Source organism: Bombina bombina, chromosome 6 (genome assembly GCF_027579735.1).
Source record: "Bombina bombina isolate aBomBom1 chromosome 6, aBomBom1.pri, whole genome shotgun sequence".
In the NCBI taxonomy this organism is placed as follows: domain Eukaryota; kingdom Metazoa; phylum Chordata; class Amphibia; order Anura; family Bombinatoridae; genus Bombina; species Bombina bombina.
Genome location: NC_069504.1, coordinates 733,977,123 through 733,992,229, shown reverse-complemented (window position 1 = coordinate 733,992,229; position 15,107 = coordinate 733,977,123). Strand labels below are relative to the sequence as shown.

Genomic DNA, 15,107 nt, shown 5'->3' with positions numbered 1-15,107 from the left:
GGTTTGTGGGAAGGGAAGTGATACTTAAAAGCTCTGCTGTGGTGCTCTTTGCCTTCTCCTGCTGGCCAGGAGTGATATTCCCAACAGTAATTGATGATGATCCGTGAACTCACCGTGTCATTATAAAGAAATAAAACTTATGAATAATAAAAAAAGAATAAAATAATAAAACATACACTATTTAAATAAAAATTTGACTATTTGTATGACAGGTACAGACAGGAAAAGAGGAGGAGCCATGGGTGCATCATTTATGGCATGATCATTAGGACTGTCTATCACTTTGATCACTGACCACGGGGAAACTTTATGGGCATTACTGGACTGCTAACTCCTTAGGCATCTAGTGATAGCCCACTGAGCCTGATACCAGCATGCATTGCAACATGTCACTATCTAGGTTCCATTTTAAATATGCAATCACTGCGACTGGCTGTCACAGTTATTGTATACACAGTAACAGTCAAACTTGACTGTTACTACATTGTTGCTGGATAGCCTCACAGGCATATAGCAACAGCATGAAATACATGCTGATCTCAGCATATATCTCACATAATGGAAGCGCTCTTCTGACAGGCATGCAATCACTTGCCTGGGGTGGCCTCTATAGCGCTATTTCTGCACTGTCTTAGCTGAAGCATGCAGAAATAGAGCAGCCTAACCTCTGTCTGGGATGGTGCCATCCTTAAGGTCTTCACGCGGACACTGTATCCTGTACAGCCCATCATTAATAGGTTAAAGAGCATATTAGGACTATTATAAAATTCCTTACTGGTAATCTTACAACTTAAATATAAGAAAAATTGATTGGCAAACATCAAAAGCTTGTGAGTTACTATTATTTGTAAAAGTGCCTTGTGCAATAACTGCGATATTCAAAAAACAGCTTATTCTTCCTCCATGTAAGACGCTTACTACAAATTACTGCTACTCGTCACATAAACGTTTAAAGGGATATAAAGCACAACATTTCTCTTTCATGATTCAGAGAGAGCATTCAATTTTAAACAACTTTCTAATTTAATTCTGTTATTATTTTTCTTCGATATTGGTATCTTTTGTTGAAAAGCAGGGACATAAGATTAGGAGCCAGCCCATGTCTGGAAAACTATATGGCAGCAGTTTTGCAATAATGTGATCCATTTGCAAGAGCACTATTTCCTGCCATGTAGTGCTCCAGACAACTACCTAGGTATCTCTTCAACACAGAATATCATGGGAACAAAGCAAATTTGATAAAGAAGTAAATTGGAAACTTTAAAAAAAAAATGGTTTTGCTCTATCTGAATCACAAAAGAAAATGTTTGGGTTACATAACTCTTTAAGATACGTTGCATGAAAGGGCTACAGTAAAAAGAGAGAAACTTGTCTCAAAAGTGTTGTAAACTAATGCCGCAAATAAGGAATTAAAAAAAATATATGTAAAAATAGAAGTTCTGCACAATACATCATTTTATTATGTAAGAATATTACTATCGCCCCATTAAATCATCTGACATTGTCCATACCAGTAGCCAAACAAATCACTTTTACAGTGGTCTCTTATAATAAGAGTTGAAAAAGAGGGCGCCACATAGCGTAATAAAGTTTGGACAGAAAGCAAATTTAGATGAATCAAAAATGCTTACCAAATGAATACCAAATGTATTTCTGTCCAAAACTTTATTACGCTATGTGGCGCCCTCTTCTTCAACTCTAATTCTACAGAATCCCCATACCGAGGATCAGAAGAGCTGCCACCACGGAACAGCAGCCACCACGGAACTGCATTCATTCCATTCTTCTCGTCTCATAGGAGCCATCTGGCATTGTCTATCTAATCATCTCATTGACGGTTTGTGCACTGACTGTTTTACACATCTTCTAGCGCACCCCATTGGTTTGGATCCCTCCCAGGATTCCAAATTTGTCTACCCGTCTCTTATAATAACTCAAAATCTGGTCTTCATCCATTCTCTCTGACTACTGGAACGTCAAACCCGTCTGCTTTTCACTCTCACATTTTACAAATAAAGAGATACAAACGTACATTCATATACCTGTGGGAATCCAAAACTAATGTTCTAAGATAACTTTGTCTCACTATACTGTATTCGGCATCTCTACCCAATTTATCAATAGGTGCTTACCCTTACAAGCACAGAAAAGAGCGAGCGGGCTCCTGGTACCAGGCTGATATAAGGGTCCAGCAGAAACTCCTGAAGGTGTGGGTGGGGAAACAGGGCAAGACGTCCAAGTAGAGAGGTGACCTGCAGGTTCATTTCATAGGGCTGAAAAAAAAAATAAAAAAAATTAGAAGGCGAACTATGTTGAGAGATACAAAGCTAGATAAGGGTTACAGAAGAAGCATTGTGTCAGTGAACTTGTATCAGTGACAAGTTGTGAACGGTATGCAACTTCTTGGAGATTTCAGTCAGAATAACCATGGATAATGTCAGCATAAAGAAATGTATTGGGCTTAAGTATTATAATTAATTTAAAGGGAACACTGTCAAAAATGAGAACTTATTAGGAGAGGTAGGTGTATGAAAGCGAGAATGTGGGGAAGAGCAACACCTGATCCAGAATTCCACCAAGACGGTCAAATAGAACTTCCAAGAAGTGACCTTCATAGAATTCCTGACCACCATGACCCACTGTTAAGGTTCGTGGAGATATAGGCCATCCCCACTGTGATACCAGGTTACAGCAGCTCTGAAACTGCAATAAAAAGGAAGCTTTACTATAAATCACTGGCACAACACCACACTAATTACAGCACAGTTCGTAACAACAAAGTGTTAGCCTCCCACCTGCACAAGAGCATCTTGTAGGTAAGTGTCATAACCAGAGTCTGATGACTTCATCTCTTCAGGGACAAGGGAGAGGAAACTAGGAGGGGAAATGTGAGACAGTATAAACAAGCAATGCAGGCAACACTAGCTGAAAAAGTTTAAACCTGCCCATTTCCTACCCCTTCTTTACAAGTCCCTCATTTATCACATTCATACTCAGATCTCCATCATGCTGGTCACTCTATGTCCCCTCTCTCTTACCTATTCTCTTTGTCTCACCTCCTTACTCTTTGCTCTCTTCCTGCAGGTTCTGCTTCAGAATTTGTGTTTTTCTCTTTCAGCCTCAGTCCTGTGTCAGGGAATCCATCTGTGAAGTATGGATCCTCTTCAAGTTCCCTGGCAAAAGGAAAGCAAAAAAAAGTAGTCTGTGTAATGTAAAACTGTGGCACACAATGCTAACAGAGTAAGTCTTTTCACAGTCATAGAAAGTACATAACTTTAAAGAGAAGTTCAGCAATCACTCAGATAAGGAATGCAACCCAGAGACATAAAGGCACCTGTTCTGATTTCTTAACTACAAGAAGGTGGCCCAAAACGTTCACTTTTCAGTAACATTAGGCCCTTTCTTATACCATTGAAGTAAAACAGACAGTGCTGTAAAGTATGAATGCAATAAATTATATATATTTATATTGAACTACTTTAGATATTCCATGAGGTCCCTTAACATGATATTCTGTGACTTCACATTGTAAAGTAAAACATATCAAATAGATGTTTTAGCACTATAAAATAGGAATCATTATGGACACATAACACAGAAAAGTCTTTCAATATGGGATAATTGAATTGAATAATACAGTAAGAACCAGAATGTCATAATGCCCAAATGTACACCTCAAGACCATTTGTAATGTGCTGAATACCATAGTTCCTCTAATAGTTAAAGGGACACGCAAGTCAAAATTAAACTTTCAAGATTCAGAAAGAGCACGCAATTTTAAAAATCTATATATACAGGTATTGGTATATATAGAAATATGTATTTACAATAAAAATTACATTGTTCTGTATATGAAGAACATTGAAATGTGAAGTATTCATAACTCCTGTCAGGTTAGCGCGTGAGAAACAAGCGTTTTTTCTTCTATTGGGAGAATACATTAATGCGGTCACGATATTTGGTTAGTGCACGTCGGGTTTCGCTTGCACAAACCCTTTTTTTTGTAATACGTGTGCCACCCAACACAGCGTTTACACTCAAGCAAAAGCACTAAATAGTGTGCCACTTGTAATCTATGACCAAAACTATGTGGACACCTGACTATTACATGCTGGGCATCCCATCCAAAATCATTGGTATTGCCGCCCCCCTTTTGCAGCTATAACAGCTACCACTATTCTGGGATGGCTTTCCACAAGATTTTGGAGAGTGAATGTGGGAATTTGTGCCCATTTAGCTAAAAGAGCTTTTGTGAGGTCAGGCACTGATGTTGGATGAGAAGATGTGGCTCACAATTGGCGTTCCAATTCATCACAAAGGTATTTAGTGGGGTTGAGGTCAGATTTTGTACAGGCCGCTTCAGTTCCTCTACACATAATTATTCATACCAGGTCTTCATGGACCTTAGTTTTGAGCACAGTAATGCTAGAACAGGAAAGGGTTATCCCAAACTGTTGCCATAAAAGTTGGAAGCCCCTATTGTCTAAAATGTATTTTTATCCTATAGCATTAAGATGACCCTTTACTGGAACTAAGGGGCCCAGCCCAAACCCTGAAAAACACACATACACACACAAATATTTTAAATATTCTGCCTTGTTAGACACTTCCAAAGTTAAAATTGATTTCACTATCCACCTCGATCCTAGTACTGGCTTAGCTATAAATCAACTCCTGATAATTAAAGGGACAGTGAAGTCACAATAAAACTCCTGATTCAGATAGAGCATGCAATTTTAAACACTTTTCTATTTTGACTTCAATTATCTAGATTGCCGTGTTCTCTTGGTATCCTTTGTTGAAAAGCATACCTAGTTATGCTCAGGAGCAACAATTCAGCTATCTGAATCATGAAAGAATATGTTTGCATTTCATCTCTCTTTAAATGCATGCCTGTGCTTTATCATCCACACATGCAAAGTGAGTGAAGTGACAATAAAAATAAATAAATAGCTGCAAGGATTCCAATGACAGATTGTGACTTACTCTGTGAATTCCCAATTATCACCTTCGTGCCCCCTGATTTCTTCTTGTGCCCCAGTTAGATACATTCGTGTCTCCAAGTTGCGGATGACCAGATTGTGCAGTGCAAACTCCTGTGGGACCTGAAGAATCTCTTCAAAGAGCCGAAGAGATGCCAGGCTTATCTGAGAGAATATGGTGTGTATTAATAACAGACATCTGATTGCGTCTCACTGATAGGCTGATGTTGTGTTAGTAACAGAGAGACTGTGTCGGAGAAGTATGGACAGCTTTGTATAAATATTATGCTTCAAAGATTGAATAAACCTAATGTTCCTATCCTCTTAACCACATAAACCACACATACAAAATATACCTCATATGAAAGAGAGGAGATAAACCTCTTTCAAATGCTGAGGCTCACACTTCTCTAGGTAGCATTATGGCTGCCTCAGGAATTGCTATCAACGGTCTAGTAAGTGGCTTTTAGGGTGCATCTCAGTTTTTGAAGGAACCTAACATCCTTAGCGAAGCGCTAAATGAGGCAAATATCCCTCTTTTAAAAAAGGAGAGGCCCTCTTCAAATAAGGGGATAAAATGCCTAGATGGCAATTAGGTGATCCCTATAGTAACAGGGATGACCTTACAGAACTAATTATGAGGTTGGGAAACACTTGTCTTGGGTCTACATTACTCAAAAGGAACCCTTATTTGGAGAAAAAAGGCAATCTTCCTCTTTCAAATGAGTGTTCCTGTACCATCCAGCTACCATGTGAATGTCATAACATTGCTAATATTTTAGAGAATTGTGAACTCCAATGTAGCCTTTATCACTCCCTCACCACTAAAATATACCATAAGACCTCACATTTGAAAAAGGAGTGTACTACCATATCATTTCCTTATAGCTGTCAAGTGATTGTCACAGTAACAAAGATCATCTTGCAACAAGCCGCTAGCCCTTTTTGTGTTGTGTTGCTGGGGTCAGGGCCCACTGATTCTAGTTTCTCTAAATAAATACAAATTTGAGTGTAACAAAATAAAAATTACTGCATAGAGCTTAAAGGGACATAATACTCATATGCTAAATCACTTGAAACTGATGCAGTATAACTGTAAAAAGCTGACAGGCAAATATCACCTGAGCATCTTTATGTAAAAAAGGAAGATATTTTACCTCACAATCTCAGCATAATACGTTCTGTGCAAAAAGTTATACTCAACTGCAGCCCAGCTGCAGGTAAAAAAAAAAATAAATGAAGAAATGAACAGCAGCCAATCAGCATCAACAGTGCTGAGGTCATGAACTCTTTTACTGTGATCTCATGAGATTTCACTTAACTCTCATAAGATTTCATTCTAAACTTCCTTACACTGAATAGGGAAATAAGATGAGAGTGCACGAAAGCTCGCTCCTTCCGCTGTCCCGGGACAGATATACTAATTTGTTGCTTAGAAGTCCTTTACAATGGGATGTGGCTACTGAGAAACTTTTGAGGTAAAATATCTTTCTTTTTTACATAGAGATGTTCAGGTGATATTTTCTAGTCAGCTTTTTACAGCTATACTGCATCACTTTCAAGTGTTTAAAAGGACATAATACTCATATGCTAAATAACTTGAAACTTATGCAGTATAACTGTAAAAAGCTGACAGGAAAAATATCACCTGAGCATCTCTATGTAGAAAAGGAAGATATTTCACCTCACAATCTCCTCAGCTCAGCAGAGTACGTTCTGTGTAAAAAGTTATACTTAGCTGCTGCTCATCTGCAGGTAAAAAAAAAATAAAAAAAATGAAGAAATGAACAGCAGCCAATCAGCATCAGCAGTGCTGAGGTCATGAACTCTTTTAATGTGATCTCATGAGATTTCACTTAACTCTCATGAGATTTCATAGTAAACTTCCTTTACCTGATTGGTGAAATAAGATGAGAGTGCACGAAAGCTCGCTCCTTCCGCTGTCCCGGGACAGACATACTAATTTGTTGCTTAGAAGTCCTTTACAATGGGATGTGGCTACTGAGGAACTTTTGAGGTAAAAAGGAAATTTATGTTTACCTGATAAATTTTTTTCTTCTACAATATGACGAGTCCACGGATTTCATCCTTACTTGTGGGATTTATCCTCCTGCTAACAGGAAGTGGCAAAGAGCACCACAGCAGAGCTGTATATATAGCTCCTCCCTTCCCTCCACCTCCAGTCATTCGACCGAAGTTAGGAAGAGAAAGGAAAAGCCAAAGGTGCAGAGGTGACTAAAGTTTAGCAAAAATATAATATATACCTGTCTTAAAAATGACAGGGGGGGGCGTTGACTCGTCATATCGTAGAAGAAATTAATTTATCAGGTAAGCATAAATTTCCTTTTCTTCTACAAGATATGACGAGTCCACGGATTTCATCCTTACATGTGGGATACAATACCTAAGCTACAGGACACGGATGAAAAGGGAGGGACAAGACAGGGACCTAAACGGAAGGCACCACTGCTTGAAGAACCTTTCTCCCAAAACCAGCCTCAGAAGAAGCAAAAGTATCAAATTTGTAAAATTTTTAAATAGTATGAAGAGACGACCAAGTTGCAGCCTTGCAAATCTGTTCAACAGAAGCATAATTTTTAAATGCCCATGAGGAAGCCACAGCCCTAGTAGAATGAGCCATAATTCTTTCAGGAGGATGCTGTCCAGCAGTCTCAGCCAAAAAGAAAGAGAGGTAGCCGTAGCTTTCTGACCCTTACGCTTTCCAGAAAAGACAATGAATAATGAAGAAGATTGACGGAAAGCCTTAGTCGCCTGCAAGTAAAACTTCAGGGCACGAACCACGTCCAAGTTATGCAACATACGCTCCTTCTTAGAAGAAGGGTTAGGACATAATGAAGGAACAACAATTTCCTGATTAATATTCTTATTAGAAACAACCTTAGGAAGGAAACCAGGTTTGGTACGTAAAACCACCTTATCAGAATGGAAGATAAGATAAGGCGAGTCACATTGTAACGCTGAAAGCTCCGAAACTCTACGAGCAGAAGAAATAGCAACCAAAAATAACACTTTCCAAGATAAGAACTTAATATCTGTGGAATGCATGGGTTCTAACGGAACCCCTTGAAGAACATTAAGAACTATATTCCATGGTGGAGCAATTGGTCTAAACACAGGCTTAAAGGACCAGTCAACACAGTAGATTTGCATAATAAACAAATGCAAGATAACAAGACAATGCTATAGCACTTAGTCTGAACTTCAAATGAGTAGTAGATTTTTTTTCTGACAATTTTAAAAGTTATGTCTTTTTCCACTCCCCCTGTTCCATGTGACAGCCATCAGCCAATCACAAATGCATACACATACCATGTGACAGCCATCAACCATTCACAAATGCATACACACTTATTCTTGCACATGCTCAGTAGGAGCTGGTGACTCAAAAAGTTTAAATATAAAAAGACTGTGCACATTTTGTTAATGGAAGTAAATTGAAAAGTTGTTTAAAATGTCATGCTCTATCTGATTAATGAAAGTTTAATTTTGATTGAGTGTCCCTTTAATTCTGTTTAGAGCCTGACAAAAAGACTGAACGTCTGGGACATCTGCCAAACGTTTGTGTAGCAAAATTGACAAAGCAGAGATTTGTCCCTTTAAGGAACTCACTGATAACCCTTTCTCCAAACCTTCTTGGAGAAAAGACAGAATCCTGGGAATCCTATCTCTACTAAATGAGTAGCCCTTGGATTCACACCAAAAAAGATATTTACGCCATATCTTATGATAGATCTTTCTAGTGACAGGCTTACGTGCCTGAATCAAGGTATCAATGACCGAATCAGAGAACCCCCGCTTAGATAAAATCAAGCGTTCAATCTCCAAGCAGTCAGTTGCAGAGAAACTAGATTTGGGTGTTGGAAGGGTCCCTGAATGAGAAGGTCCTGCCTCAATGGAAGCTTCCACGGTGGCAGAGAGGACATGTCCACTAGATCGGCATACCAAGTCCTGCGAGGCCACACAGGCACGATTAGAATTACTGAAGCCCTCTCCTGTTTGATCCGAGCAATCCCCCGGGGAAGGAGGGCAAACAGTGGAAACACATAAGCTAGGTTGAACGACCAAGGCACTGCCAAGGCATCTATCAGTTCGGCCTGAGGATCCCTTGACCTGGATCCGTATCTTGGAAGCTTGGCATTCTGACAAGATGCCATCAGATCCAACTCCAGTCTGCCCCATCTGAGGATCAGAGTGGCAAAGACCTCCGGATGGAGTTCCCACTCCCCCGGATGAAACGTCTGTCTGCTTAAAAAGTCCGCTTCACAGTTATCCACTCCTGGGATGTAGATTGCTGACAGATAACAAGAGTGGGCCTTCGCCCACCGAATTATCTTGGATACTTCTGTCATCGCTAAGGAACTCCTTGTTCCTCCCTGATGATTGATGTAAGCCACAGTCGTGATGTTGTCCGACTGAAAGCGAATGAATTTGGCCGAAGCCAACTGAGGCCACGCCTGAAGCGCATTGAAAATTGCTCTCAATTCCAGAATATTGATTGGAAGAAGAGACTCCGTCTGAGTCCACACACCCTGAGCCTTCAGGGAATTCCAGACTGCACCCCAACCTAGAAGGCTGGCGTCCGTCGTCACTATCACCCATGAGGGTCTGCGAAAACACGTCCCTTGGGACAGATGATCCTGAGACAGCCACCAAAGAAGAGAGTCACTTGTCTCCTGATCCAGATCTATCTGAGGAGACAAATTTGCATAATCTCCATTCCACTGTCTGAGCATGCTCAGCTGTAATGGCCTGAGATGAAAACGAGCAAACGGAATGATGTCCATTGCCGCCACCATAATCCAATTACCTCCATGCACTGGGCCACTGATGGTCGAGGACTGGACTGACGGGCTCGGCATGTATTCAGAATCTTTAACTTTCTGACCTCTGTCAAGAAAGTTTTCATGGATAGGGAATCTATTAGAGTTACCAGGAAGGGAACCTTGGTCTGTGGAATTAATGAACTCTTTTCTAGATTCACCTTCCACCCATGAGTCCTCAGAAAGGACAGAACCATGTCTGTATGAGACTTTGTCAGATGGTAAGACGACACCTGGATCAGGATATCGTCCAGATAAGGCGCCACTGCAATACCCCGCGGCCTGAGAACCGCCAGAAGGGATCCTAGAACCTTCGTGAAGATCCTGGGTGCTGTGGCCAACCCGAAGGGAAGAGCCACAAACTGAAAATGTTTGTCCAGGAAGGCAAACCTTAGGAACTGATGATGATCTTTGTGGATAGGAATATGAAGGTATGCATCCTTTAAGTCGACGGTAGTCATATTGACCCTCCTGGATCAATGGCAGAATTGTTCGAATAGTCTCCATTTTGAAGGATGGGAGTGAGAAACTTGTTTAGACTCTTTAGGTCTAAAATGGGTCGAAACGTGCCCTCTTTTTTGGGGACCACGAAAAGATTTGAGTAAAACCCTTGTCCCTGTTCCAGTCTTGGAACGGGACAAATTACTCCCATAGTATAGAGGTCTTTTACACAACGTAAGAACGCCTCTCTTTTTGTCTGGTCTGCAGACAATCGTGAAAGAAGAAACCTCCCCCTTGGGGGAGAACTTTTGAATACCCTTGGGACACGATCTCCAGTGTCCAAGGATCCTGAACATCTCTTACCCAAGCCTGGGCAAAGAGAGAGAGTCTGCCCCCTACAAGATCCGGTCGCGGATCGGGAGCCGCCCCTTCATGCTGTTTTGGTAGCAACAGCGGGCTTCTTGGGTTGTTTAGCCTTGTTCCAAGTCTGGTTGGGTCTCCAGATGGACTTGGTCTGAGCAAAATTCCCTTCCTGCTTGGCAGAAGAAGAAGAAGAGGGGACACCTTTAAAGTTCCGAAAGGAACGAAAATTATTTTGTTTACCCCTCAGTTTAGCAGCTCTATCCTGAGGTAGGAGATGACCCTTACCTCCCGTAATGTCAGAAATGATCTCTTTCATGTCAGGCCCGAATAGGGTTTTCCCCTTGAAAGAAATAGCCAAAAGCTATTTGAGGAGACAAATTTGACACATCAGCAGACCAAGATTTTAACCATAACGCTATACGCGCTAAAATAGCAAATCCGGCATTCTTAGCCGCCAATTTTGCAATCTGAAAGGCGGCATCTGTAATAAAAGAATTAGCCAGCTTAAGAGCCTTAATTCTATCTAAAATATCCTCTAAAGGAGTATCAGTCTTAAGAGACTCTTCTAAAGCATCAAACCAGAAGGCCGCAGCAGTGGTTACTGGTACAATGCAGGCCGTTGGTTGTAAGAGGAAACACTGATGAATAAACAATTTCTTTAGAAGACCCTCCAATTTCTTACCCATAGGGTCCTTAAAAGCACAACTGTCCTCAATAGGAATAGTTGTAGGATAGCTCCTTCCACCTTAGGGACTGTTTGCCAAGAGTCCCGAACGGTGTCAGATATGGGATACATCTTCTTGAAATTAGGAGAGGGTGAGAACGGGATACCCGGTCTGTCCCATTCCCTCTTAATAATCTCTGAGATTCTCTTAGGAACCGGAAAAACATCAGTGTAAGCAGGTACCTCTAAGTACTTGTCCATTTTACACAATTTCTCTGGTGGTACCACAATAGGGTCACAGTCATCCAGAGTCGCTAAAACCTCCCGAAGTAACAGGCGGAGTTGCTCAAGCTTAAATCTAAAGGACATGAAGTCCGAGTCTGTCTGAGGTAACGCACTTCCCGACTCGGAAAGTCCCCCCTCAGACAGGAGTTCCCTGACCTCCAAATCAGATCCCTGTGAGGGTACATTGGAAATAGCTAATAAAGCATCAGAGGACTCAGTATTCACATTGACTTCTGTCCTACTGCGTTTACCCTGTAACACTGGCAACTTAGATAATACCTCTGTAAGAGTAGTTGACATAACTGCAGCCATATCCTGCAGAGTAAAGGAATTAGATGCGGTTGAAGAACCAAGCGTTGCTTGGGTGGGCGTTAAAGATTGTGACGCTTGGGGAGAAGTTAGCGGTATACCCTGATTCTCCTCAGACTGAGAGTCATCCTTAGACACATTGTCTTTACATAAAACCTGTGCTTTACATTGTAAGGCCCTCTCTGTACACGAAGGACAAAAAGTCAGAGGGGGTTCCACAGTGACATCTAAACACATAGAACAAGGAGTTTCTTCCTCAGTGTCAGACATGTTAAACAGACTAGCAATAATAACAATAGTCGTTCTTTACTTAAAATATTGAGCTCTGAATTCAAATTATAGGTAAAAATGATAATGTAACAAAAACTGTACTGCACAACTATTTTTCTGATATGTTCAAAAAACATGTTTGTGGCAATAAAATTAATTTACTGTGCCCAAAATACTCTATCAGTATTGCATCCACTTGCTGAGATATGTTATATACAATAAAATATCGATTTTAACAGTTAGTTATTAACTTAATTTGGCCCCTGCACCACTGTGGCGCCTACCTGCCCCGGAATACACAGCTGATGTCAGATAGCCTTAAAGATAAGGCTAAGGCTGATACAATTTAGGCCCCACCGGAGCCCCAGATGCTGCCTCTTCTGCGATCCGGATGAAACTGTTCGTCCTGAGCGCACGAAAATAGGCCCCGCCCAATGTGGGCGTAACTCTAATCTGAATAAGATCCGCATGGGTCGCAAGTAACACAAACATGTCGACTGAAATTTTTTTTTTTAGCCATGTGCCCTCTTATATAAAAACATCGTAACACTGTACTCTCCCCTTTTAGGTCAGAGATTTAACAGCCCTTAAACAAAAAAACGCAGCTCCCAGCGTCCAGCCCTTGAATAAGTCAAAGAAATATTTACATACTTTGGCAATCAGTATAAAGGGATTCCAGGTACACCAATTCATTACATATAGTGCATACTGCTTACCCCTCCCCATATAGGGAAAAATGTCAGCCTGTTCTGATGCATCAAGTCTCCCCAGAAACAAAAGACTGAACATACCTCAATGCTGCTTGTAGCAAGACACCGTTCTCCACACTGAAGATTTTTCTTACACTACCTTCAGCTGCGCTGTGGGAACCATCATGGATCTTAGATAATGTTTACTAAGATCATCAACATCAGGGCAGAAAATAAGATGTCTCCACTTAGTTTGGGAAGTAATAGACTGACGATTTCTCCCTGAGAAAAAAAGTACTCACTGGCACCATTTTAAAATAAAAAACTTCTTCATTGAAGAATCCAAACTAACACCTCACTTTACCTCTTCCTATTACTAACACAGGCAAAGAGAATGACTGGGGGTGGAGGGAAGGGAGGAGCTATATATACAGCTCTACTGTGGTGCTCTTTGCCACTTCCTGTTAGCAGGAGGATAAATCCCACAAGGATGAAATCCGTGGACTCGTCATATCTTGTAGAAGAAATATCTTTCTTTTTTAAATAGAGATGTTCAGGTGATATTTTATAGTCAGCTTTTTACAGCTATGCTGCATCACTTTCAAGTGTTTCAACATTTGGGTATTATGGCCCTTTAAACATTTGGGTATTATGGACCTTTAATATTGAACAGCTATAAGTATAAAAGCAACCCTTACATATTACATCAAAACTTATTTTGATTGTAGTGTCTGCACATTGTTTCTTTTAAGAAAAGTTATATATCGCTTTTCTTATTTTTAGGACTATCTGGATTCTTAGACTCTTCACATTTGCACCGTTGTTGAAATATTTTTTTCATAAAATGGAGGACTTGCTATATTAATGAGGAATATCAGAGGACTGTTTGGATTTAAATGTTGGAAGTTCTGGTGTACAGAAGGAAAAAATTAAACTTCACTCACATGCTGTTTATACACATCTCATATGAGGTTATTAAATGTGAGTGCATGTCCTAGTACATCATTTTGACATTTTAATGAAAAGGTTTACATAGAAATTCAATGTAATGGAAATACTCCATAGTTTCTTCTTTTCTGACAAGCGCCATCATCTCTATCCGCTGTGCTACTATTTAACAAACAAAACTCCAAATGTTGGAAAGATAGATATTAAAACATGAAAACTGTTTGCAAACTGTCAGTAAATTTTAGAAACTTTAAACATTTGTCTTTGTTAATATTCAAAAAACAGAAAAGAGACAACAGTGATTTGGTTCTCCGCCATAGAGATACATTCTTCTGTTTAAGTAACAGTGTTTATTTTTACCTCGTCAGACAGATGATTGCATCTTTGGATGATCTGGGTGCGGAGCGGTGAACCTCTGACACTCTTACTCTCCGGTCCCCTCTCTTCCCCCAGCAGGATGGTGAGGAGTCTGTGTAACAGGGGGTAAGCAGTGAGACGTTGGATCAGGGCTGTGAGGATCGCTGTGCTGCGTAGGATACCCAGCTCTGACCTGTAGAGTCAGGAAGTAAGATTTTAATTTTATTATAAGCAGCTCTAGCACTTTGCATTTTACTGTTAAAGTACTAAAAATACATTCTATTACTGCACATTGCCTCTCTTCACAGATCTCTGCACCTTGCACAATTATCTGATTTATGTGTGTGCACAAACACTATAACACTATAAGATAAATACATCTCAGGTAAATACATAATACATATTGAAAAGTAGTGCACTGGAAACTATCTAGAATTAAATATGATGTAATGAATCTTAAATGGGGCATAATAATTAAAGGACCATTAAATACAGAGAAGTTGCATAATCAACAAAAAATACATAAAAAGACAAATCAATAAAACTCTTAATTTCAGAGTAGTAGAAGTTTTTTTTATTTAGACAAATTTGAAAATTTCTTCCATTTTACCTGCCTATGTATCATGTGACAACCATCAGCCAATCACAAAACATATATACACTCTGAACTCTTGCACATGCTCAGTAGTGCTGTGCCTCAGAAACTGTGCATAGAAAAAGATTGTGCACATTTTGATAATGCATGCTCTACTTGGATCATGAAAGTTTAATTTTTGACATTAGTGTCCCTTTAAGTAGTGTATTTTTTATTGAGTATTTTGACAATATACCCCGTCTGCCCTGCTAAGTGTAAAATACATTGGTAAATGTCCCACAATAGGATGGATCAGCTGGTAATCACTTTCACAGAGACATGCTGGGGCTGTTAATTGGTTTATCTGCCTGTGTCCTTTTATAG

The 15,107-nt window shown here is 40.1% G+C and overlaps 1 protein-coding gene across 2 annotated transcripts in view; it reads right to left on the bottom strand.

The window, feature by feature from the left end:
• Window positions 1–15,107, bottom strand: part of FHIP2B (FHF complex subunit HOOK interacting protein 2B) — a 94,905-nt gene that overhangs the window by 10,634 nt on the left and 69,164 nt on the right. For both annotated transcript variants that reach the window (XM_053717954.1, XM_053717955.1), the window contains exons 10-15: window positions 14,153–14,342; window positions 4,987–5,147; window positions 3,057–3,173; window positions 2,796–2,874; window positions 2,560–2,703; window positions 2,133–2,273 (exon numbers count right to left, since the gene is read on the bottom strand). In XM_053717954.1, the coding sequence (XP_053573929.1) occupies window positions 2,133–2,273; window positions 2,560–2,703; window positions 2,796–2,874; window positions 3,057–3,173; window positions 4,987–5,147; window positions 14,153–14,342 (832 nt within the window). The remainder of the gene's footprint in view (window positions 1–2,132; window positions 2,274–2,559; window positions 2,704–2,795; window positions 2,875–3,056; window positions 3,174–4,986; window positions 5,148–14,152; window positions 14,343–15,107) is intronic.